The 27566-nt window shown below is 36.8% G+C and overlaps 1 protein-coding gene across 2 annotated transcripts in view; it reads left to right on the top strand.

Annotated features, from left to right (window-relative positions):
- The window catches only part of DPP10 (dipeptidyl peptidase like 10), a 1400194-nt gene that overhangs the window by 1324954 nt on the left and 47674 nt on the right, over positions 1 to 27566 (top strand). For both annotated transcript variants that reach the window (XM_021695867.1, XM_021695868.2), the window contains exons 14-17: positions 7011 to 7102; positions 7491 to 7538; positions 10953 to 11074; positions 12388 to 12435. In XM_021695867.1, coding sequence (XP_021551542.1) covers positions 7011 to 7102; positions 7491 to 7538; positions 10953 to 11074; positions 12388 to 12435 — 310 coding nt within the window. The remainder of the gene's footprint in view (positions 1 to 7010; positions 7103 to 7490; positions 7539 to 10952; positions 11075 to 12387; positions 12436 to 27566) is intronic.

Raw genomic sequence — 27566 nt, 5'->3', positions numbered from 1 at the left:
ATATATATATATATATATAAGTAGGGACCCTGCAGGAAATATATATATATACACACATATGGCTATCAGAAAATATGCATCCACTCCTAATGGTGCTGCCTTAGGGTGCTTCTTGGGAAACAAGTTCTTAGGGTACTAGAGATAGTATTCCTTAGGGACATGGCTCCTTAGGGTACTACTAATAGAATTCTAGTGGGTTATCTAATCTTTTACCACCCTTATGCGTCTATATCCTAGAAAATCTAAGATTATTATTTTTTTTAAAGATTTTACTTATTTGAGAGAGAGAATGAGATAGAGAGAGCATGAGAGGGGGGAGGGTCAGAGGGAGAAGCAGACTCCCTGCTGAACAGGGAGTCCGATGCGGGACTCGATCCTGGGACTCCAGGATCATGACCTGAGCCGAAGGCAGTCGCTTAACCAACTGAGCCACCCAGGCGCCCTAAGATTATTTTAAAGAAGAAAATATAGCTGACAACAGATATGCAAAGTTACTATATGAGGTAAACATAAACTGAGAATAAAAAATATTCAATAGATAAAGATACCCCTCCCCCCAAATCAACGATGAAGCAGAAGAATACAGTAACATAATACTCCCAAAAGAATTAAATATCACCAAATAAGCACTTGTATATATACAATTATCAAATGTGAAACTTAAAACTCAGAAAAGTCTTCATAAAGTAGAAAGAAAAGTTGTAAACCAAATAATAGATTTCAGGAAGTACAAAATAGTACAAAATAGTAAATTAATGGAAAGATGACCAAGACTAAACAGATATTGTTGAAAATATACTAGTGGGTATCAAGAAGATAAATGGAAACAAATGAATAAACAAATGAAATAAAATGGAGAGGATCAGAAATAGCTAAGACAGGGAATATAATATGAAATAATATGAACAGGGAAATAATATGAACATAATAATATGAATATGACATTTAATTGGATTTCTTAAAAAAGAGAAGCAGAACAGAGAGAGACAACATTTAAAACCATAATCCAGCAATAAACCAAAACAACACAAATGGTCAAGAAACAAAAGATAACTTTGGGGGGGCTGGTAAGAGCATTATTAAAGTTATTAATACAACGGTAACATGTAAAACTAAAATAAAAACCTAGCACTAGATTTCAGAAAATTTAAAAATTACAAAAAATTGCTTACAGCAAACTCATTAAACATGATATCCATAATAAATATATAAAATATGATAGAAGTTTTCAGAAGGTATCAGTCATACCCATTAAATGTTATCTGGCTTAACTTACGTACCAAAATTTTTAAGAAAATGTTCAGATGTCTTCTTGAAATTAATGCAGCTCAACCTTTTTGAAAATACACATTTAAAACAGAAGGAGTTAGAAAGGCTAAATCCTGATGCTGGACGAAAGAGCTTTCATGCCCCAAAGCATTTAAAAAAGAGCAGAAGATACTTTTTTTTTTTTTTTTTCAAGGGCACAAATTACAAGGAGGGCATAATAGTCAGAAATGTCTGTCTGCGCCTCAGATAGTGCAGGAGCTACCTTCACAAGGTGAAAATGCACACAAGCTACTTGGTATGTGGAAGCCTTCTCGTACCATCCTTAGTCTAAAGTGAATCACATTATATGATTTTTATATGTACACATATATAAGTTGATTACGTTATATAATATATATGTTATATGAACACATCCAAATAAGAGATAAATCCTTTTCAAGTATACGGGGAACACTGACAAAAATTGAATGTGTATTAGTTATTTTAAAGGCTCATTAAGTTTTATAAAGTAGAAATTATAGGAAAGCATGCTATGATCACAATGTAATAAGCCTAGAAATCAAGAATATATTTTTAACAAGTTTTCTGGCTAGAAGACTTTTTAAAAGTAAATCCAATTAAACAATTCCTTGGAAGTTTCAAATTTGCAAATTTATAAAATAGTAATAACAGTAACAAGAATGACAATACCTTCTTAAGAATCAGATGTCAGAATAAAACTCATAGCTATACAAACTTTAACAACTAAATGGAAGAATGCAATTAAATGAGTTGAATTCCTAACCCAAATGGCTAGAAAACTATCAGCAAAATCAGACAAATTTAGAACTAATAAAAAACAATAATGCTTGCTGTTTGAAAACACACACACACACACACACACAAAGACAAAACACAAGCTCTCCCAATTGAGGAAAAATGAGAAAGAAAACACAATTAGAAATGACTGGTAGGAACTAAAAAAGGACATTTTAATAGATCCTGAGAGAGTATTTTACAGAATTCTGTGTCAATTAATTTGAAAATTTAGATCAAATGAGCAATTTTATGAGGAAATACATTTAACCAAAACTGCCCCAAGAGAGACAGACAACTTACATTCACTAGTGACATAGAAGAAATATATCATCAAAGAACTACACCACAAAGGAGCACCAAGGCCCACATGATTTTATAAGGGAATCTTATCAGACTTTCAAAAGTAATGCCTAACACAATTTGAATTGTTCTACATCATTGGTTTACTTACAGTTGCTGTAAAAAAAGCCTTTTATAAAATTTAATACCAATTCCTGGTTTAAAAAAAATTAAAAATATAGGAATTGGTGGTTAATTTCTTAACATGATAAAACATATATGCCTCAGTCCATAATCCAATAGAGTGGCATTCCCATTAAGGTTGGGAACAAGGAAGGATGCACACTATCTCCACAATATTGTTTTGGGAGACATTCGTGTAAATCAGGCGAGAATAAACCATAAGCCATAAGATTTGGAAAAGTATTCAGTGAGATAGCAGGATAGCTATTTCGCATATGGAAACGAATAATGTTCCTATTTGCAAATAATAACCATTTAAAAAGGATATGGAATAGAAAGCCATTCACATTAGCAACAAAATATAAAACATGAAATATAAATGTGCAAAATGTACAAAACCTCTATGAGGACAATGTTAAAACATTCCTGAAAGGCATAAAGTAGACTTGAACAAGTGGGAAAATATCCCTGTTCTGGGATAAAATGACTGAAGATCATAAAGAGGTCAATATTAATTAGAAATTTTATTTTATCCCAATAAGAAATGCTAGCAAGTCTTTATATGCTTGAATGAGACATACTTATTTTTAATAAGTAATATCTAGGGAAATCCTGAAAAAAATACTAAGAAGGGGTGGATTCTAAATAATATGGATGTTACAAAAATCTGTAATTAAAAGTGTGGTTTTGGGACGTGAATTAACAGAGACTAAAGGAACAGCATAGACAGTACAGAAATAGCCTTAGACACATATGGAAGTTTAATATATGATAAAGATGGCATTTCAAAGTACTGGAAAAAGTGAATTTTTTCATAAAATAGTTTTGGAAAAAGTGAATATCATTAGGAAAAAGATAAAAGTAGTTACATACTACCACCATAATTCTAAAATGATCAGAGATCTAACTTTGAGAAATAAAGCATTACATGTACTGGGAGAAAACATTAATAAATTATTCATAACCTTAGTTTGAAGAAAGCCTTTAAACTATGCACCAATATGTAGAGACAATGTAAGAATATGATGGTAAATTTGATTACATAAAGATTAGAAAAAACTTTTTTGGGGAAAAATAGTACCATAACCAATGTCAACATAAAATGACAAATCAGGAGAACATATTTGCAGCTTACATCTCACATAATGGATATAAAGACATAGAGCTCTTAAAAAATAAAGAAGACCAAAACAAATCTGATAGATAATGTAGACAAACAATAGCAGAGGGATAATTACTGAATCTCCTTTGTAATTATGCAAATGACACATTATATATGTTGTATTATACATATATATGTATATATGATGCTCAACTTTTTTCCTAAGAGAAATGCAAAATGAAATTATACCAATATACCTGTCACAAGTTGAGTTTCACAGGAAGCCAACTGAGAAGATTAGCCTGTAGGACCATTATTACAGAGGATATCAATAACTTTGGAAAGGAATGCAAGGAAGAAAAATTGGGCAGAACAATTTGAGCGGCAGGGCCATCTGAATGAAGGCCTCAGCTGACCCCATAAGAATTCTAGACTGAATGGCCCTCAGAGAAGTCCCAAACGAGGGCAAGAGGTTTGGGCTTCTATACTCCAATATTTTTATACATACATATATATAGTGTATGTTTGAATCATTTACATATTTTCATATTTTTTTACATTTTTAAAAGATTTTATTTATTGGAGAGAAAGAGAGCCAAGGAGAGCACAGGTGGAGGGGAGGGGCAGAGGCAGAAGCAGACTCCCCACTAAGCAGGGAGCCTGACTCATGGCTGGATCCCAGGACCCTGGGATCATGACCTGAGCTGAAGGCAGGTCCAGGTGTCCCCCATCTACGTATTTTTAAAAGAAAATTAAATACAAAAAATGAGGACAACAAAGCCTATGTTGAAATAGAGAAGTAAATGCACCTGAATATAAATCAAACTGATACAAATTTGAATTGAAGATAATACTAAGAACGCACACACGCACACATGCACAGAGAGAAAACAGTGAAATCTGTCTAGCTATCCATCTATCTCTTCTAAAAAGGCCCAGCACTAATAACATTAGAGTAGCGATGAACACACATAACCCCACATCTTTCTATCTAAATACCTTAATCCAGTAGAAAAAAACTTCACAGAGAAATAACTGATTACAGTTAGGAGGTAGAGGAAGTAAAATGATATAAGAACATGTGATTGTGAATAAAACATGGAAGTACTCAAAGACCAGTGTAATCATTTCCAAAGAATAGAGGGGTTGACTTGAAGGAGTCCCTGCTAACCAAATTTTGACAATTTCAGCATCATAAAGAGTAACAACAGTAATGGAATGTAACATTGCATTAAACATGCGTTAAGTGTATAGTAATAAGAAGAGGGAGAGAAAGAGAAAATGAGAGTAAACACATAGAAGGAGAAATAGAAGTTCTTTTTACAGAAGTATGCCACCTAATAAATAAAAAAGTGATATTAGAATTAGAAAATCACTTTGAGATGGTAATTTATTTAGGGAAAGGTCATGAATGGATGCCAAACCTACTGAATGAAAAGTTAATGGGGAAAAAGCTATTCATATAATATTCAAGTATCATCCGCTTTTAATTATAAGGCAAAATGTTTTTTACAATGACTATATCTCACAGTTACCATGTAAACAGCATTGTCATGAGTGGGAAGACGTATAATGGTATATTTCCTGATATAAGCAGCAGAGGTATCCGGTATCACCTCTGTAATATTTTTGCTAAAAATATTTAGGCTAAATTAAAGCATAAGAAAACAGACAAATTCTAAATTCTGAACATTCTGTAAGACCACTGGACCAAGAGTCTAAAAAATGGCCAATGTTGTAGAAATCAGAAAAGACAAATGTTTTTCTTTGAGACTAAAGAGATGACAATCCAATATGATATGGAAACCTTGATTGAGACATCTATTTTATATAAATATATAAATGTATGTATGTATGTATTTATATATATTTAAACATGAAATACATTATATGTGTGTGTGTGTGTGTGTGTGTATATATATATATATATATAGTTATTTGGGTTACTTGTGGCTGTTGTGGAATTTAGGGTATAGATTATATATTTAGATGATGTTAATATTCCGGGGTGTGATATGTGACTTGCTTACATGTGAAAATAGTCTTAATCTTGAGAGACGTAGGCAAAAATATCCTGATGTTTGCAGTCTACTTTTTTTTTTTTAAAGATTTTATTTATTTATTTGAGAGAGAGAGAATGAGAGAGAGCACATGAGAGGGGGGAGGGTCAGAGGGAGAAGCAGACTCCCTGCCGAGCAGGGAGCCCGATGCGGGACTCGATCCAGGGACTCCAGGATCATGACCTGAGCCGAAGGCAGTCGCTTAACCAACTGAGCTACCCAGGCGCCCTGCAGTCTACTTTTAAATGATTGAGCAAACAATAAAAAGAGGGAGGGCAAATATTCAATATGTTGACATTTGGTGAGTCTAGGTAATGATTTTACAGATAATCATGTACTTTTCATTCAGCCTTTCTGTAGGTTTGAATATTTCCTCAATAAAAAGAAAATAAGATATAATTTCATACTCATTAATTTGACAAAAAAATAGTCTGAGGAAATTAATGTTGGTAAGGAAGTGATAAAGATGTGGAGCAATGAAAACTCATGTTGCTAGTAGACTGTAAATAGGGACAAGTTTGGAAAATATTTTGTCACTACCTAGTTAAGTAGAAGACATGTGTACTAATGACCAATCCCACTTCCTGGTGTTTGTCTCAAGAAAACCTGCCATGTGCATCAGGAGATTTTAATAAAACTGTTCACAGGCAACTTGTTTTTAAGAGCAGATATTTGTAAATGCTCAACTGTTGATAAAACAGAAATTATGCTATATTCATATAAAATACCATATAGCAGTGAAATCAAACTATGGCTACAAACTTCAATATGAATTAATCTCAGGAATAAGTTATTGTGGGAAAATAGCAAATCTTAAAGTGATGAACATGCTCTGAAAGTTCAAAGTATTATATACTTTCATAAAATAGTATTTATATAATACTATTACATATGTATATGTAATATATACTAATAATATGCTATTACATGGTATTTATTTACAATAAAGTTTGTTCTGCAATGTTTTATTTAACGCTGTCCAAACTGCACAAGTCCCAGTCATTTGAGATGAGAGTTACCAAAGTCCTGTGTCTTTATCAAATGCCAAGATGACATCCTGTGTCAAAGTGATGCAGAGGAAAGCCTCACCTAGAGGTGTTTTCCGAATGGTTTCCCTACAGTATAGGAGAAAGGACACCATCCTACCCTGGTCAATGTCTGCATGAATGTGTGTGAATTTTTGAGACTGAAAACAAGAAACTGAATGTTAGCTGAGAATTACGGAATTAAAAGTGACACAGGCAGTTGGTATTTTGGTGTTGACCAGAGAGATGCTGTTTAAATAAAAAGGAAAATCAATATTTTCTATTTCTTTGCAGAGTAAAAGTGAGCAAATTACTGTGCGGCATCTGACGTCAGGAAACTGGGAAGTGATAAAGATCTTGGCATATGATGAAACTACTCAAAAAATGTGAGCGTTTTTGGTTCTCTGGTCAGGTTGGAAGTCTGGGCTGCCAAATGCAATCTTTTCTGCCAGATTTATGATTTGCTTACTGTGGTCCTACTCCAGACACCCTGGCTATGTAAGAGCAACTTTTTCTGTAAAGACTCTCCCTGTCCTTCACCCAGAGACACACTTACTTGCCCAGATACATGCACACACCCCCAGAGATCACACAAAGGGGTGATAGGATGATATTTTAAGAAAAAAAGATGTGTTTCCCAAATGGAGCAAAGTTCTGCGGTTGAATAATGGAACAGCTCTTGCCTGTTCTTTGACAGTTTGAAAATTCAAGTGAAAACAGCCTGGCAAAAATTGATTTGTGCCTGATGTTTGTGTTGTTTTCTTTCCTGGGCAGTTACTTTCTGAGCACAGAGTCTTCTCCCAGAGGGAGGCAGCTGTACAGGTAAGCAAGGTGCAAGGACTGCCCTGAACACGTTCATTTCTCAGTGGCCATCTACACAGCGTAATGATAGGATGGAAAATCTGAGTTTCATTTTTGACATGACGAAACCTCACACTTTGGTCCAGTCTTTCAGCTCTGAACATTAGCAAGCCTGAAGGGTTGGTTGGACCTGAAGTGAAGACCATCTAGCTGCCCCTTCTTTATTTTTCTCCTCACCTGCTTTCACAGTCTCAAAATATCCTTTTTTTTTTTTAAGGCTTGCTTCTCTCAACTACCCACATCATAGGCATTTACATATTTTCCCTCAGTGGACTTTTCTTCTGCTAAGCCTCATTTTGAATTTTCAGTGCAAGAATATTGTACACTGGTAATTTTTTCCCAAACAAAATAAAACCATTGTGAACACTTAGAAGAGTGGATCAACGGAAAGTGTTTCTCCCCACCCCCCATGCCCCCATAGTGTACAAAACCTAGTAAGATTGTTATTGAAGCCAGGAATGCTCATTGCTTAAATAAAGCAGTAGATGGGAAATGTTTTCATCTGCCCAATTTTCCCAGATGGAAAGTTATACTCATAAAAGGTACTTAAGGTCATACCTATTTAGTACTAAAATGTTTCCTCACTCGGAAAGCTTTCACCAGGACCTCACAACAATGACTTTTATTTTTGTCTGGCAAGCAACATTAATTCTAGACTTTATATACACTTTCTAATTTCCATTTCACAGATCCATTTTTAAAGTGTCAAAACTGCCATGGTATATTCTCAGTAGAAATTCATGATGTTTGAAGAAGTGTCACCACTGATTCTTACCCAGTAGCCTAGACTTTCCTTTGAGGGTAAAAATGTATGTTTAAAGCATCCTAAACTCCCTCTAATTCACCACATACTCTTATTTATGCATAAATTGCTTTCATCTGAAGCAAATGTCTCATTTTTATCACCTCTCCCAGTATGTTATTTCTGTGTTCGTTTTTTGGGTGTTTGTTGTTTTTCTCTTAGAGTCCAGAACCCATACTCTCAATGACTTCCAAAGGAAGAAGAGCTATGTATTTAAAGAGACTGATTCTAGTTTGGGTTTAGAGTTCTTCATTAAAGTATTGGTTACTTTTTTTTTTCTTTTTGGTGACCGAAGCCTGTCTTGAAACATATACTCTGGTTGGTACTGGTAGTCCTGAGCCATTTTTTTTTATGGTCCCGCAACTACTTGACCAAGGTTTTATTTCTCTCATTTTATGAAATTCTTTTTCTTTTTTTTTTTTTAAGATTTTATTTATTCATTTGACAGAGAGAGACACAGCGAGAGAGGGAACACAAGCAGGGGGAGTGGGAGAGGGAGAAGCAGGCCTCCCGCGGAGCAGGGAGCCCGACGCGGGGCTCGATCCCAGGACTCCGGGACCATGACCTGAGCCGAAGGCAGTTGCTCAACAACTGAGCCACCCAGGCGCCCCCATTTTATGAAATTCTTAAAGAAAAGTGACAGTGTCAAAAGACTGGACTTGGCCAATTTTAGCCAATGGAACTGAATCTCAATCTCTCTTCCCTTTATTCACCTAAAATGTGATTTGAATCAAAATGACTTCTTAGATTTGTGCTTGTCTTCGCTTTCTAGTGACCGAGACAGAATAGTCACCCTATCTATGACGTACTAGTGGCGTAGGCTGTGTTATACAGAAAATGCAGGGGCGCCTGGGTGGCTCAGTCAGTTAAGCCGCTGCCTTCGGCTCAGGTCATGATCCCGGGATCCTGGGATCGAGTCCTGCATCGGGCTCCTTGCTCGGTGGGGAGCCTGCTTCTCCCTCTGCCTGCCTCTCCCCCTGCTTGTGTTCTGTCTCTCTCTCTGACAAATAAATAAAATCTAAAAAAAAAAAGATTATACAGAAAATGCAGTACCAATGAATTTCCCCTTAAACAGCGTAGCAAATGCCAGTTGGCTTAACTGTTAAGATAACATTAGTGTTTAACCCAGAAAACTCAATCATTGTCCAGGTCATAAAAATAATCATTGGTTGATTAAATTTATGGGATGAGATACCCCTGAAGAATCACAACTGCTGCCACGGTCAGTTTAGAATTTTATCTCAAAATGTGCATTTATTTCAGTAATTTCTAAATAATCTAAGTAATCTAAATAATGAGAAACTACCAACAAATTTTGGGGAACTTGAATATGAAAAATTATATGAAGGAGTAGAGAGAGAAAAGGGTTTTAAATTCCAGTTATATCATTTAAGTAGCTGTGGACAACTGGCATGCATTCTCAGCCTCTCTGGAGATTGTTACACAACGCTGAATAGAATTAATGACATTGACCTATATACTTAAAAATGATTAAAATGGCAAATGCTATGGTGTGTGTGTGAAGATATATATACACACACAGCAATTTTAAAGAGAAAATATTAGGTGTGACTACCTTGTAAGTTATCGTAAAGGTGAAACTGGTTAATGTGTTTAAGTGCTTAGTTTATATTAATTGCCTTGACCAGTGAAGGAAAATTTTGGCTTATAATGAGCTCGGAATGTTTCAAATGTGAAACTGAGTTTATGAACTATACTTAACATTGATCCTCGATTACTTCTGGTGCTTCTGTTGCCCATTGTCAATACATCTGTTCCTATCCCTGTGTATGCAGCCTACTGCACATCAAAATGACTAGGATTCATTTACAAATGTATAGCCAAAATCATGTTTCATTTCTAAATGAAACTGAGAATATTCTGTGCAAGTTTAAGATACAGCTTCACCACCATTTTCATCTGTTGGCATAATTTACGATTCATCTCTATTTGTAAAATAGATGATTGCTTTTCTTTTTACCTACCTCCCTGACGTCTCAAAGTATGTATGATCACGAACATTATCATACAAAAGTAACTTTACTAAAAATTTCAGTCAGGTATTTAAGGCAAGTATTTTCAGTACATTTAGTGGGAAAAATTTGACACTGATATCAAATTCTACTGTTTAATGAGCTTGATTCTTTGTGTAGCTTGTGAAACAATGTATTGGTTCTTTCAACTAATATTTATTGATGGTGAGTTTATGCTAGTCTCTGTGGGCAATTCCTTTTACAGCTATATTTATAAAGAAATATCTATAGAGAAAAAGGTAAGAATAAATTACATTGAGTCCTGTGGAAATCAGTTCCTTTATTTATAAACATCCGTACATACATTTTATACATGTAGGCATACATGATTTTAATTTTATTACAGAGAAGAAAAATGTGTAAGTCTTAACATTAGTAATGGAAACTGACTTTGCATTTATACAGTAAGTCATCATTTACAAGGAACTGCAATGTAAGTAATGCTGGAGCTCTTCAGTTTATGTTAATATTTAAATATTGATGCCACACATTCAAGTACCTGGAAAAGTATCATTTCTAATTTTCTTTTTCTTTCCACAGTGCTTCTACTGAAGGACTATTGAATCGTCAATGCATTTCATGTAATTTTATGAAAGAACAATGTACATATTTTGATGCCAGTTTTAGTCCTATGAATCACCATTTCTTATTACTCTGTAAAGGTAATACATGATTTCTGATGAAATTTATTTGATCAGTATCTATTACTATCATGAGTAACTATTATTCTCTAGCTATATGATTTGATATTCTAAATGTGTGCATTCGTTAAGTTATAAAGTAAGAATTTACTGAGCTATGAATTGTATCTTCATTTAGAAAACGAAATTGGGAGTGAACATTTACTCATGATCAATAAAGGCTGTTTGAGAGTGAAACTTTTAAAAAAGTGAATAAACATTTACATCAGCAAAGTCATGCTATAACAATAGAATTTACCTACTCTTTAGAAAAAAAGAACAGTCCTCTTATTAAAATAATGGCTTGGTTGTTAAGAGATTTAGGAGCTACAGAAATTTAATTGCCTGGGTCTAGCACCCTTCAATTTTAAGAGATTACATTCACCCCAATTACTTCTATCTGGTAAAAATACATATATGTATATATATATATATATACATATATCTTCTATATTAGCATGCTCTATCTAGGTTATACTGATTGATAGGAATCGCTGCCCCTTAAATAGACACTGTATCTCCCAGAATGAAATGGAAGACCTGTATCCCTTATAATGTAATGGACTGACTGACTGCTCTTGCCCCAGTGGGTACCTGAAGCTGTCCTGTTTTAAGACACCCTGAGGAATAGATCAACCCTTGCTCTTCTTAGTTTTTTTTTTCTCTTGATATCAAAAAAGTTCTTGATACCAGGGAAAAACCATTAGACCTCTAGATATAGTTCCTTAGAGGAATGAAGTTTCAGGATAACATCTTATGGTTACATTGAAGTAACAAGCATATTTGAAATATTTGATGATTGCAGTTAGTTTTTTAAATTAATATATAATTAGAACCAAATTTTTATCTTATGGATGAGATATTTCTATTATGCATGCATTCTTTCTTCCTTGACTGAGTGGTAAATAGAATTTAATCTTGGATGAACTAGTGAGGGGTCACAGGGTCATGAATCAGCTTTCTGGACATCAGTGACTGCGCTATAAAAGACTAGTGAAAGAGAGTAAGGAGCATAAGACTGGGTACCATAGAATTATAGAAGGATAGGGCATTTTGGAGAAGGGGAAATCTTAACAATCTTTGCAAATGGTTCCTTTCCCCATATGTTCTTTTCTGAATAAAATATCCATAGATAGGAATGAAATCTAGTTATGTGGTTTGTTTCATTATTATGTTTTAACTAGGAAATGCTTCAATTTGGAAAAAGTAACTGTCATGTAGCCTTTCCAATAATTATTACTTAGATGTCTTTAAAATATTTATACATATTTTTTATACATGTTTTTAAAATCCAGGCCCAGGTGTCCCAGTGATCAGTCTACATAGCACGGAAAACCCAGCAAGTAAGTACACAAACATGACGATGTGGGACAGTCATGGCAGGCATTGGTCTTAGGTATTACTTATTCTGAATGTCATACTCTTATAAAACCTTTTTCAAAGGAGTTTCCAGCATGGAGAGAAATGTGTAGGTACTATTTGACTTTGTTTATGTAAGAGAAACCGTAAAGCAAGTGGTTTGAGCCAAGTTACAGCTGGAATTGGATCTTACATGCCTGGAACAGGGTATCTACTATATCTAAATTTAGTGAAGACTGGTTGATAAGGCTCATTTAGGTACGCTTCAGCCTATTGGCCCCTTACTGCTCTGGTCCATTTTTTTCCTTGGTCTCATATAGATTATTCCTTCAATGTTTTTTGTGTACTTTTGGGAAAAATATGAAAAATAAATATATTTTTTCTATCCTATTTGTTCCAGATATCCAGGGCTTCCTAGTTTTATCTATTCATTTATTCTTTTATGCATTTAACTGTTCATCATCTGTTAAGTGAGCACCCACTCTATCAAGCAATATACCAAGGTTGGGTGGACTCTGCTAGTAAAATATGGTCAATGTGTTTATGAAATTAGAGTATGTAAGTAAATGCGTGGTTGAGGTAATCTTAAAAATGACTAGCAAGATTGCTTCCTGCCTTCCTTTCTTCCTATGTTTCTTTGCCTTCTTTCAATTTTATTCAATCAATACTCTTAATGCTCTAATGATTTACATTAGGCTACTGTGATCTAATAAATTAGGCTTATATTTATGAACTTAATCCTCAGAACACCCCCTGATATATAGTTAATTTTATTATCCTCTTTTAAAGATGAAACCGAGTCACGGGGAGATAAAATAACTTGCTTAATTCATCCTAATAGGTAGGTGAGCCAGGAAGCATAGGAAATAGTCTGACTCCAGAACAGGATTTGTAACTGATGACGGCAGACTGGAGGGGATCCCTGGCTTCACACAGGATAGAAATCAAATGTGAGTTGGAGAAAGTGAAAACAGAGTTTAAGAATAGCAGAGTGTCTAGGAGACTTAGGACAATGAGTCTCATCAGTGCTTGGGGCTAGGGGTTTATATTAGAAAAGGATCTAGGATATGTGTTCCTTTAGGAATCCAGGGTAGGGTCCAATCAAAGATGATGAGCGGTGAGTAACAGGTGTTATTTCATGAATCATCGAAGGTAGGAGGTATTGATGCCAGTGTCAGCAGAAGTTTGTTCGAAGCTAACGTTCTGGAACATGTTTGGTATCCAGCTCTTCTTAGATTTTATTATGTGCTTGGGGCCTAGGAAAAAAAGAATGATTCACTCTTGCTTTCCCCTTGAAGTTTGGCTTGTTCAGAAGCAAAATATAGAAATTCGGCCTACCAGAAAAACAGCAGAGACATACAGCAGAGACATAGCCTTTCCAAAATGGAATGGATTCCCTCCAGCTTCCCTACCTCATTATCACTACCATATGATGGCAACTTATTCTATTGTGATTTTGTCTTTCACATCTGTATTATTTTTAGAGAACAGAGGAAGACCATTCATTCATATTCTTTAAATTCCAACATATGGAGACTTCCTCTTTATGAAAAAACAAAAGTGCAAATCTGTAATGGGGTTTTGTGTGGTTGGAAATAAGTAGAAACTAAACAATGTGCTCACCTATCAGTATAAACCTTAAAGAGGTTATGGTGAGCACATTAAATCTGTTTAGTATTAACAAACAACAATAATAGAACAGTATATTGGATAAAATAGAAGGTTGAATTTTATAGATTAAAATCAGTATATAAAATGAGTTCATTATATACATTTTGTGAGATCTGAAACAAATTAATCTCTCATAGGATCAATTTTCTTGTAGGCAAATTAGCAAATGAATTTTTTATGAAGATGAGATATATTTGCAACACAGGATGCACTGAATAACTGGGAACGATTTGTGTTATACTGCATGTTCTGCCAAAATAGTTTTTTTTAAATATTCTACTGTTACAAGGCAATGTTGTTTCCTAGTAATTTCTGTGGCAAATAATGAAATATTTTTGTATAAGTGAAATCTAATTTTCCCATTTATAAGCCAATTATCATCTCAGCATCAAGAAAACATCAAGAAAAACAAAGTGAGCAGTGGTCAGGTGCTATTCAAAAACTTACATTCAGTTTCAAGTAAATCTTTTGGTTAATGGATCTTGGATTAATAACACATCTAGGGGCCACATGAAATAGAACAGGGTATGAAAAGAAAATGAAAATAAATTTAACAAACATGGACACCTTTAAACCCAATGGTTATCAAAGAAATGCAGAGTAAAACATTTGCCGTGTAATTTGCCAAACAACAGCATCAAAAAATTTACATTGCTAAGAAGGATATAGTAAGGCTCTCATAAATAAATTGTTGCAATCTCTTGGAAAAAATAAGTCATAAATCTTTTATACCTATGTACCTGGCATATTTCCTCTTAATGGTTAATTCTAAATAGAGAAAACCTAATAGCACTGTTGACAATAATGAAAAAAACATAATAAAAGAGGGGGATTTGTAAATGAACTTTAATGGAATATTAATTAGTGCCCCGAATATCTTCCATTTGTCCCTCCAGAACCATTGGATCTCTGTTTTTTCCCCCTTTGGTTTCTGCCCAGAAAGTAATCTATACAGATGACTTAGGTTCTGTTACCATTTGGCTACCAGTTAGATTCTAGCTAAAGTGAATCCCATGGGTGAGTGAAGATAGGGAGAAAAGTAGTTTTGGTGTATCTATATTTCCAGGGCTACTTATCACTGTGGAATTACCCAAGATTACCAGGACTCCTAGCTGAAGGTCACCATGGATCTCTCACAGACCTATTGCTACTCATTGCCCTTGACCTGCAGGCCTAGCCACAGTCCTAAGCCCTGGGTTACTAGACTGCCCCTTATGAACTTCTGCCCATTGTTCATATATTTGTAAATAGTTCTTAATTAAAATGTTATCAAATCATTCTAATACAGTCACTATCAGTTTCCTACTAGGATTAAAAATAAAAATGTTCACAGAAGTTCTTCAAAAATGTTTAAGCTAGAGTTCCAAGTGATTAAGGAGTCCAAATGTTTATAGCTGATTGAAAATGCATCTAAAAATTTAAGAAAATAATACTCACAAATGTTAAAATTCTTGCATTTGGCTAGCAGCCTTCCAGGTGATTTTTGTTCTTTCTTCTTGAATATTTGCCTCGTGTTCTGCAATGAACAAGTATTTTTTTTTTTCATATATTACTTTTATAATGAAAAAGAAACTTCATTAAAATGCTCAGTGAGTTAAGGTATAAATATGCAAAATTTTACTTAGCTAATATTTCAAAGGTCCTTTGTCTCATATCATTACCATTTTCTTTCTCCTTAATTTTGCATATATGCTTGTTTCCTTTTTCTCCATCCCATCTCTTGTTCTCATCCCTCTTTACTTCTCTTCTACGTTATCTCTCCCTTTCTTCTTCCCAGTTTTGTTTTCATTTTCTTCTCTTTTCAATCCCATGCTTAAAACCATGTCTTAACATTCCTTCCTCTTCAAACTATTTCACCAAAAAAACTGCGTATTACGTGTTTTGCGAATTTACCGTGAAAAAAAAAGCTGTCTGCTCTTAGTATTTTCAAAAATGGCTTTACTATTTCCTATATTTTTTCCTTATTTCCCTGTGACCATGGATTGATTTTTTTTCCCCATGAATAAATGAGTAGCCTTTGATTTAGAAGTAAAAATTTCTCAACTGTCCCTAAATACATGTAATTAGGTTTATTTTTTATCACTGACATTTGATAATTAAGAGAAACCATGAGAAATTATTAGTATATTATACTCATATTGGTGCCTCTGGCTGTATCCATTTATTAAATTGTCAGTCATTTTAATACAATAAACTATTGTTCATTTATTTAAAAAAATAGTCAACAAGATGATCTGTAGTTTAGTTAGAGGTATAAAGGTAAAAATTTACTAAGATTAATTCTTCAAAAAGCTGTCCTATTGTAGGTAGCAAATATCAGGTGATACTGGCTTCCTCTAAATACAAAACAAATGGTTTTATCCACAATTAAGTGCATTTTTATGATCGTTCTTAGATTATAAATGCTGAAAGTATACAGAGTTTAGGTATTCACATTTTAAATTTTATAACTGAATGTTTACGATAGCCTCCTTGAAAAAAACTTCTTACATTTTAGGGATAGAATAAACCTCTGAGAACATCTCATTTCCCAAATCTGTATTGTAACAAACGAGACTTATTTACAAGAGATGTGGTCTGATGTGCCTGAAATCACATGTAGAATTCAGAGTACAGTGCAGGAAACAAAGTTAGATGGTTCTAATAGAATACGATAATTTCTCTGATAGAAGTGGACATAATTCCAAGACAGCAAGTCAGCAGAAAGGCAAAAGAATGTAAACATACTAACATGAAGGCATGAAAATATTCAAACATGCAAGATAAAGGTTGTCCCATGTGGCTGGAACAAAACATTTAAGAAAAAAAGAAAAAGGATATAGGCAATAGGGGCAAGCTGGAGACAGGTCATAAAAGTCTTATGTTTTACTCTAAGGACTTTGGATTTAAAGTATCAGTGATAAACCACTGACAATTAAAAAATAAATTTGTATTCTGGCCATGGAGTAACTGAAAGTAGAAACAGCCTGTTGCCAGAAAGGGAGGGGGGGAAAAAGGAAAAGAGAAAAACTGGATAAAATATATAAAAAACAATTTTCAAGTATGTGACAATAGTCAAGGTAGGACTTTGATCCCTGGAAGAAGGGAGACAAGTGAGATTAATGTTGTAATTGCCCTGGCTTGTGAGATTAATGTTGTAATTGCCCTGGCTTTCTGGCTGGAATCATTTTCTGAATCTCAGTGCAATGAAGAACAATGCAAGAAGAGTGTAATGGTATCTTAGAGTCAGAATGAGGATGGACACTGGAGTTCAGAAAGGTTGAAGGTTTTGGAATGTTGAGAACATGGACAAATACACTGGAGAAGAGGAGGAGAAATGGAGAAAAGAGCCCAGAAATCTTAATAGGGCTTCAGGGGATCATCTTGAGTCTACTGCAGAAAATCCCTAGCTGAGCATGTATCTGGGAAAGGCCAGAGCTTCAAAAGCGCTGGCATGTGCTAAAAGTTCCAACCAGGCAGAATACTGGAATGTGGGGCGCCTGGGTGGCTCAGTTGGTTAAGCGACTGCCTTCGGCTCAGGTCATGATCCTGGAGTCCCTGGATCGAGGCTCCCTGCTCGGCGAGGAGCCTACTTCTCCCTCTGACCCTTCCCCCTCTCATGTGCTTTCTCTCTCTCTCAAATAAATAAGATCTTAAAAAAAAAGAATACTGGAATGTGCAGGAGACAGCCCACAAGAGTCATGCCTTCGTAGTAGGGCTACTCTAGTCACACAGCAGAGATCACCCAAACCTACACCAAATGAGATATTTTTAAAAGTATTGAAATGATTTAGCTGCCTGCAAAGAGCCTAAACACCTGCTGGAACAAACTCCAACAACTTCCAAAATAATAGAAAAAAATCCAAAACACTGTAAATGGTCAGAATCCAGTAAAACATTACTGGGTGTGTGAGGAAGCTAGAAAATGTGACTCATAACTGGGGAAAAAAAGCTACTGTGAACAGACAGAAATGAGAGAGATGGAACCTTCTGACAAATACAGTAAACCAACTATTATAAATATGATTTTGAAAGTCAAGAAAAAATGAATACAGTTGTGAATATAAATGGGATATTTTTTAAAGGAACTTCATGAACTTAAAATATCTGAAATTGGGATGCCTGGGTGGCGCAGTCAGTTAAGCATCTGCCTTCCACTCAGGTCATGATCCCAGGGTCCTGGGATCGAGTCCTGCATTGGGCTCCTTGCTCAGCGGGGAGCCTGCTTCTCCCTCTGCCTGCCGCTCCCCCTGCGTGTGCTCTCTCTCCTCTCAAATAAATACATAAATCCTTAAAAAAAAAAATCTGAAATACAAACTTCACTGGAAAATACTAAAAGCAAATTAGACACTACAGAAAACGGATCAGTGAACTTGAAACATCAATAGAAACTTCCAGATAATGAAAGAAATGAACAGAGCCTAGTTAATGTAGGCATATATATATATATGTATATATATATATAATACAAAGTATTATATATATATATATGGTATAATGCAGGCCATCGTATATATATAAAGTTTTTAACTAGAGTCAAAAGGGGAGGCACGTAAGAAGAAATATTTGATGAAATAATGGCCAAATCCAAATAAGATGAAAAGTATAGAATTGCTCAACAAACCTCAAGCGAGATGAATCCCAACAGAAAAGGTGATTTAAAAACAAAACAAATTAAACCTTATATCATCAAAAATAAAAGGACACCTATATATCCACACATTACATACATGGTAGTGAAGGCAAGAATTACTGCAAAGGTCTCATCAGGAAAAAAAAAAAAAAAAAAAAAGGAAAGGAAAGGAAGAGAAAAGAAAGGAAAGAAAAGAAAAAAATAGAGCAAAATCTTTAAAATGATGATGGAAGAATTCCAGAAAAGATGGCAGATTAGGACAACCCAAAGCACAATTCATCTCAGGGATACAACTAGGTAACATTTACATCAGTATAAATAACCCAGAAAATGACAGAAAGACTAGGAGAACAAATTCCACAACTAAAGGGACACATGGGGCTGTCTGTGGGTGGGAGGGATGCTGCTGGAATGGAGAGGGGAGAGAAGTACGCTCACACAGGGGAATTTGTCTTCCCTGTGTGGACTCTCCAAACATTTGAGTTTGAAAGCCAAAGGGGCTGAATTTCATGAGTTCTTACAACCAAAGAGACTCAAAACCTGAAACTATAAAAATAATTGAGCTCAGCTCTGGGAGAACCTGGAGGGCAAGAGGAATCCGTCCCCGCCCTTAAAGAGACAGCATAACAAACAGCCCACAGAGATATAGTATGGAAGCCGCAGTTTGAAAAATGCCTGGGGCATACAGAAGGGGGCTTTCTTCACTAATCTCATGAGTGTGATGGAAGGTCAGGGACCCTTGAGAGACTTCTTCAGAAACAGGAGCTGGTGGGCACCATTACCTACTTCCACCTACCAGCATAAACACAGGGCGACCTGCAGGAATCAGAGAAGCCCAGATACTCCCTCCTTGATAACACTGCATGCCCTGCACCTCCCTCACCCCCTGCACTTCAAATCTGACCTCTCCAGCCAGGCTGGCCTTAGTCTTAGTGAATGCAGATCCCCTCCCCCACAGAGTTTGTGGACCCTTCCCCTTTGCAGAGTCAACCCCTCCAAAATGCTCTTAGCCAGAGCCCTTCCAAAGAGATGCCACAAGCCCAGCAATGTGCAAGCACGCCAACAGGGGCCAGCACCACTCCAAAGTGACACAGGAACAGGGGAAGATAACCACAAACACCACTTCACCTATGGCCCCAGCAGTGGGCAAGGGACAGACAGCTGGTCTGACTGTAGGCCCTGCCCACCAATAAAAGCTTCTCAGGGGGACAAAACAGGTAAGCATCCTGCAGTTTGGTGCTACTGTTACCTCTGGCAAATGGTTGGTCTCACAAAACTCAAGCCGAAGGCAGCCCAAGACTGGCCCACTAACACAAAAAAGACCAAGCACTGCCCACCACAGGCAAAGAAAGCCATTGCAGATGACTGGACTGAAGGAAAAAGCAACTCGGCCACAACAGCAGGGCATACGCAACACACATAGGAATCACCCCTCAAGTGCCAGGTTCTGGTGAACTGGAGACACTGCATTACAGGACCTCTCCTTCATAAGGCAGGAGACATAGCTGACTTTCCTAGCATACAGAAACAGACATAAAGATTTAGACAAAATGAGAAAAGGAAGTAGGTCACAAATAAAAGGACAAAATCATAGCAAATGACCTAACTGAAATAGACACAAGTAATACACCTGATAGAGAATTTAAAGTAATGATCATACAGATATTTGCTGGACCTGAGAAAAGAGTAGAGGACATCATTGAGAAACTTAACAAAGAAAACACAGAGAAAAAATACAATCGATATGAACTCAATAAATGAAATTAAAAACACACTAGACAGAATATAGTAGACTACAGGAAGAAGAATGGACCTAGAGAACAGAGTAATTGAAAGAAATCAAACTAAGCAAGTGAGAGAAAAAATGTTATACAAAACAAGAATAGATTTAAATCAACAGCATTCACATTATTGGGATCCCAGGAGGAGAGAGAGAGAAAAGGGTACAGAAAATTTATCTGAAGAAACAGCTGAAAACTTCCCATATCTAGGGAAGGAAATAGACATCCATATCCAAGAGGCACAGAGAGCCCCCTCTGAACTAAATCCAAGAAGGTCCACAGCAAGACACAAAGTAACTGAAATGGCAAAAAGTAGCAATAAAGAGATTATTAAGGCGGAGCAAGATGGAGGAGGACTAGGAGACCTGGATTTCCTCTGGCCTCAGGAATTCAGCTGGACAGGGATCAAACCATTCTGAACACCTACAAACTCAACAGGAGATCGAAGAAAAGAATAGCAATAACTCTCTGAACAGAAAAGCAACCACTTTCTGAAACGTAGGACGGGCGGAGAAGTGAATCAGAGGTGATATTCGGGAGGATAGACTGCGGGGGAGGGGGCCTCTGTACGCCGCTTCTGGCAAGTGACAGAGCCGTGGAGCACAAAATCGGAACTTTTAGAAGTCGGCTCTGCTGAGGGACGTCACTCCAGTGGCTAAGCAGGGGGTGGAACCCTCACAGGACAGTGTGGTCTCAGGACCCTCGGGGTCATAGGAAGACTGGGGGTGTCTGAGTGCAGCAGAGCTCCCAGTTATCAGAGCAGGGAAGCCAGCTGCAGAGATGGAACCGAGGCGCGGTCTCTCAGCTCGGCATTGCCATAAACCGTGATCCGCAGCACAGTCGGGCCACTGCTCCTCCAGCAGGGACCCGACAAGTGGCAGATCCAGGGAGACTCCCCTTCCTCCCCCGGGAGGAGCGGCACGGGAGCGCACTGCAGGGATCATCTGGGTTTAGAGACTCCACACGGGGTCGGGCACCAGAGAGAAACGCTCGGTTACAGTCCGGGTGAGCACAGAGTGTGACCTAAGACCGGGGAGATGGGAGTGATTGACTGCTTTTCTCTGGGGGCTCACTGAGGAGTGGGGCCCCAAGTTCTTGGGTCCTCTGGGCAGAGATTGGGAGGCTGCTATTTTCACTCTCCGTCTCCAAAGCTGTACAGAAAGCTTGCAAGGAACAAAAGCTCCCGAGAGCAAACCCGAGCAGATAACTTAGCCTGGACCGGCAAGGGCAGGGCAATTCCGCCTCCAGCAAAGACATTTGGGAACCACGGCAACAGGCCCCTCCCCCAGAAGATCAGCAAGAACAGCCAGCCAAGACCAAGTTTACCGATCAATGAGAACAGCAGAACTCCAGCGCTAGGGGAATACTATACATAGAATTCATGGATTTTTTACCATGATTCTTTAGTCTTTCAAAGTTAATTTTTTTTTTAACTTTTTTTTCTTTGAATTTTTCTTTTTCCCTTTTCAACCAACATCTTATCAATCCCTTTTTTAAAAAAACATTTTTATTTTTCATTTTTAGAGTCATATTCTATCCCTTCACAGTAGTTACCCTTATTTTTGGCTTATATATATATGTTGTTCTCTCTTTAAAATTTTGAGATACAGTTTCTTCTAACAGATCAAAATATACCCTAAATCTCTAGTGTATGGCTTTGTTCTGGTCTCCTGCCTGATCACATTCCTTTTTTAAATCCTCTTTTGTTTTTTTAAAATTATCAATTACTTTAATAAAATTTTTTATAATTTTCATCTTTAGAGTCATATTCCATCCCTTCATCATATCAACCCTTATTTTTGTACGTATATAACTTTTTCTTTCTTTAAAATTTTGGGAGGCACTGTCTTCTAACAGACCAAAATACACCCAAAATCTAATGTGGGGCACTGATCTATGCACCAGCCTGATCATATTTGATCATATTCTGTATTTTCTGTTTTGTTCTGTTTTTGTTTGCTTTTATCATTTTCTTTTTCTTTTTACTTTCTTTCACTTTCTTTTCCCCTGGCTTCAGGTCTTTTCTGATTTGTTTAGAGTATATTTTCTGGGGATGTTGTTACCCTGTTAGCATTATGTTCTCTCATTCATCTATTCTCCTCTGGACAAAATGACAAGATGGAAAAAACCACCTCAACAAAAAGAACAAGAGGTAGTAATGACTGCTAGGGACCTACTCAATACGGACATTAGTACAATGTCAGATCTAGAGTTCAGAATCATCACTTTAAAGATACAAGCTGGGCTTGAAAAAAAAATGGACGTTATTAGAGAAACCCTTTCTGGAGAAATAAAAGAACTAAAATCTAACCAAGTTGAAATCAAAAAGGCTATTAATGAGATGCAATCAAAAATGGGGGTGCTAACTGCTAGGATAAATGAGGCAGAAGAGAGAATCAGTTATATAGAAGACCAAATGATGGAAAATGAAGAAGCTGAGAAAGAGAGAGAGAAACAACTACTGGATCATCAGGGCAGAATCTGAGAGATAAGCGATACCATAAGATGAAACAACATTAGAATAATTGGGATCCCAGAAGAAGAAGAAAGAGAGGGGCAGAAGGTATACTGGAGCAAATTATAGCAGAGAAGTTCCCTAATTTGGGGAAGGAAACAGGCATCAAAATCCACCAGGCAGAGAACCCCTCTCAAAATCAATAAAAATAGGTCAACACCCTGACATCTAATAGCAAAACCTACGAGTCTCAGAGACAAAGAGAAAATCCTGAAAGCAGCTCGGGAGAAGAGATCTGTAACCTACAATGGCAGAAACATTAGATTGGCAATAGACCTATCCACAGAGACCTGGCAGTCCAGAAAGGACTGGCATGATATATATTCAGAGCACTAAATGAAAAAAATATGCAGCCAGAATACTATATCCAGCTAGGCTGTCATTGAAAATAGAAGGAGAGATAAAAAGCTTCCAGGACAAACAAAAACTAAAGGAATTTGCAAACACGAAACCAGCCCTACAAGAAATATTGAAAGGGGTCCTCTAAGCAAAGAGAGAGCCTAAAAGCAACACAGACCAGAAGGAATGCAGACAATATACAGTAGCAGTCACCTTACAGGCAATACAATGGCACTAAATTCATATCTTTCAATAGTTACCCTAAATGTAAATGGGCTAAATGCCCCAATCAAAAGACACAGGTTATCAGATTGGATTAAAAAACAAGACCCATCTATATGCTGTCTGCAAGAGACTCATTTTAGACCCAAAGACATCCCCAGATTGAAAGTGAGGGCATGGAAAAACATTTACCATGTTAATGGACACCAAAAGAAAGCTGGGGTAGCAATCCTTGTATCAGACACATTAGATTTTAAATCAAAGACTGTAATAAGAGATGAGGAAGGACACTATATCCTACCTACTTAAAGAGTCCATCCAACAAGAAGATCTAACAGTTTTAAATATCTATGCCCCTAACATGGGAGCAGCCAATTAGATAAGGCAATTAATAACAAAAGCAAAGAAACACATCAACAACAATACAGTAATAGTGGGGGATTTTAACACCCCCCTCACGGAAATGGACAGATCATCTAAGCAAAAGATCAACAAGGAAATAAAGAATTTAAATAACAGGCTGGACCAAATGGACTTCACAGATATATTCAGAACATTCCATCCCAAAACAACGGAATACACATTCTTCTCTAGTGCCCATGGAACATTCTCCAGAATAGATCACATCCTAGGTCATAAATCAGGTCTCAACCGGTACCAAAAGACTGGGATCATTCCCTGCCTATTTTCAGACCACAATGCTTTGAAACTAGAACTCAGTCACAGAGGAAAGTCAGAAAGACTCAAATACATGTAGGCTAAAGAGCATCCTACTAAAGAATGAATGGGTCAACCAGGAAATTAGGGAAGAATTAAAACAATTCATGGAAACCAATGAAAATGAAAACACAACTATTCAAAATCTTTGGGATGCAGCAAAGGCAGTCCTAAGAGTTAAGCATACAGCAATACAAGCCTTTCTCAAGAAACAAGAAAGGTCTCAAATACACAACCTAACCCTACACCTAAAGGAGCTGGAGAAAGAACAGCAAATCAAGCCTAAACCCAGCAGGAGGAGAGAAATAATAAAAATGAGAGAAGAAATCAATGAAATAGAAACCAAAAGAACAGTAGAACAGATCAATGAAACTAGGAGCTGGTTCTTTGAAAGAATTAACAAGATTGATAAAACCCTGGCCAGACTTAACAAAAAGAAAAGAGAAATGACCCAAATCAACAAAATCGTGAATGAAAGAGGAGAGATCACAACCAACACCAAAGAAGTACAAACAATTATAAGAACATATTATGAGCAATTATATGCCAGCAAATTAGATAACCTGGAAGAAATGGATGCATTCCTAGAGATGTATCAACTACCAAAACTGAACCAGGAAGAAATAGAAAACCTGAACAGACCTATATCCACTAAGGAAATTGAAGCAGTCATCAAAAATCTCCCAACAAACAAAAGACCAGGGCCAGATGGCTTCCCAGGGGAATTCTACCAAACATTTAAAGAGGAATTAATACCTATTCTTCTGAAACTGTTCCAAAAAATAGAAATGGAAAGAAAACTTCCAAACTCGTTTTAGGAGGCCACCATTACCTTGATCCCCAAACCAGACAAAGACCCCATCAAAAAGGAGAATTACAGACCAATATCCTTGATGAACATGGATGCAAAAATTCTTACCAAAATACTAGCCAATAGGATCCAACAGTACATTATAGGATTATTCACCATGACCCAGTGGGATTTATCCCTGGGCTGCAAGGTTGGTTCAACATCCACAAATCAATCAATGTGATACAATAATTTAAGAAAAGAAAGAACAAGAATCATATGATCCTCTCAATAGATGCAGAAAAAGCATTTGACAAAGGACAGCATCCTTTCTTGATCAAAACTCTTCAGCGTATAGGGATAGAGAGTACATACCTCAATATCATAAAAGCCACATATGAAAAACCTACAGTGAGTATAATTCTCAATGGGGAAAAACTGAGAGCTTTCCCCCTAAGGTCAGGAACGCGGCAGGGATGTCCACTATCACCACTGCTATTCAACATAGTACTAGAAGTCCTAGCCACAACAATCAGACAACAAAAAGAAATAGAAGGCATCCAAATCAGCAAAGAAGTCAAACTCTCACTCTTTGCAGATGATATGATACTTTACGTGGAAAACCAAAAAGACTCCACCCCAAAACTGCTAGAACTCATACAGGAATTCAGTGAAGTGGCAGGATATAAAATCAATGCACAGAAATCAGTGGCATTCCTATACACCAACAACAAGACAGAAGAAAGAGAAATTAAGGAGTCGATCCCATTTATAATTGCACCCAAAACCATAAGATACCTAGGAATAAATCTAACCAAAGAGGCAAAGGATCTGTACTCAGAAAAGTTTTATAAAATACTCATGAAAGAAATTGAGGAAGACACAAAGAAATGGAAAAATGTTCCATGCTCATGGATTGGAAGAACAAATATTGTGAAGATGTCAATGCTACCTAGAGCAATCTACGCATTCAATGCAATCCCAATCAAAATACCGTCCACTTTTTTAAAGAAATGGAACAAATCATCCTAAAATTTGTGTGGAACCTCAAAAGACCCCGAATAGCCAGAGGAATGTTGAAAAAGAAAAGCAAAGCTGGCGGCATCACAATTCCGGACTTCCAGCTCTATTACAAAGCTGTCGTCATCAAGACAGTATGGTACTGGCACAAAAACACACACATAGATCAATGGAACAGAATAGAGAGCCCAGAAATGGACCCTCAACTCTATGGTCAACTCATCTTTGACAAAGCAGGAAAGAATGTCCAATGGAAAAAAGACAGTCTCTTCAACAAATGGTGTTGGGAAAATTGGATAGCCACACGCAGAAGAATGAAACTGGACCATTTCCTTACACCACACACAAAAATAGACTCCAAATGGTTAAAAGACCTCAATGTGAGACAGGAGTCCATCAAAATCCTAAAGGAGAACACAGGCAGCAACCTCTTCGACCTCAGCCGCAGCAACTTCTTCCTAGAAGCATCACGAAAGGCAAGGGTAGCAAGGGCAAAAATGAACTATTGGGACTTCATCAAGATAAAAAGCTTTTGCATAGCAAAAGAAACAGTCAACAAAACCAAAAGACAACTGACAGAATGGGAGAAGATATTTGCAAATGACATATCAGATAAAGGGCTAGTATCCAAAATCTATAAAGAACTTATCAAACTCAACACCCAAAGAACAAAGAATCCAATCAAGAAATGGGCAGAAGGCATGAACAGACATTTTTCCAAAGAAGACTTCCAAATGGCCAACAGACACATGAAAAAGTGCTCAATATCGCTCGGCATCAGGGAAATCCAAATGAAAACCTCAATGAGATACCACCTCACACCAGTCAGAATGTCTAAAATGAACAAGTCAGGAAATGACAGATGTTGGCAGGGATGTTGAGAAAGGGGAACCCTCCTACACTGTTGGTGGGAATGCAAGCTGGTGCAACCACTCTGGAAAACAATATGGAGGTTCCTCAAAAAGTTGAAAATAGAGCTACCCTACAACCCAGCAATTGCACTCCTGGGTATTTACCCCAAAGATACAAATGTAGGGATCCAAAGGGGTACGTGCAACCCGATGTGTATAGCAGCAATGTCCACAATAGCCAAACTGTGGAAAGAGCCAAGATGTCCATCGACAGATTGAATGGATAGAGAAGATGTGGTATATATATAATGGAATATTATGCAGCCACCAAAAGGAATGAGATCTTGCCATTTGCAACGATGTGGATGGAACTGGAGGGTGTTATGCTGAGCGAAATAAGTCAATGAGAGAAAGACATGTATCATATGACCTCACTGATATGAGGAATTCTTAATTGTAGGAAACAAACTGAGGGTTGCTGGAGTGGGGGGTCGGGTGGGAGGGATGGGGTGGCTGGGTGATAGACATTGGGGAGGGTATGTGCTATGGTGAGTGCTGTGAATTGTGCAAGATTGTTGAATCACATATTTGTACCTC

The sequence above is a fragment of the Neomonachus schauinslandi genome, chromosome 3 (assembly GCF_002201575.2).
Source record: "Neomonachus schauinslandi chromosome 3, ASM220157v2, whole genome shotgun sequence".
Classification (NCBI taxonomy): domain Eukaryota; kingdom Metazoa; phylum Chordata; class Mammalia; order Carnivora; family Phocidae; genus Neomonachus; species Neomonachus schauinslandi.
Note: the sequence above shows the minus strand (reverse complement) of the source record. Positions and strands in the feature narration are given on the sequence as shown.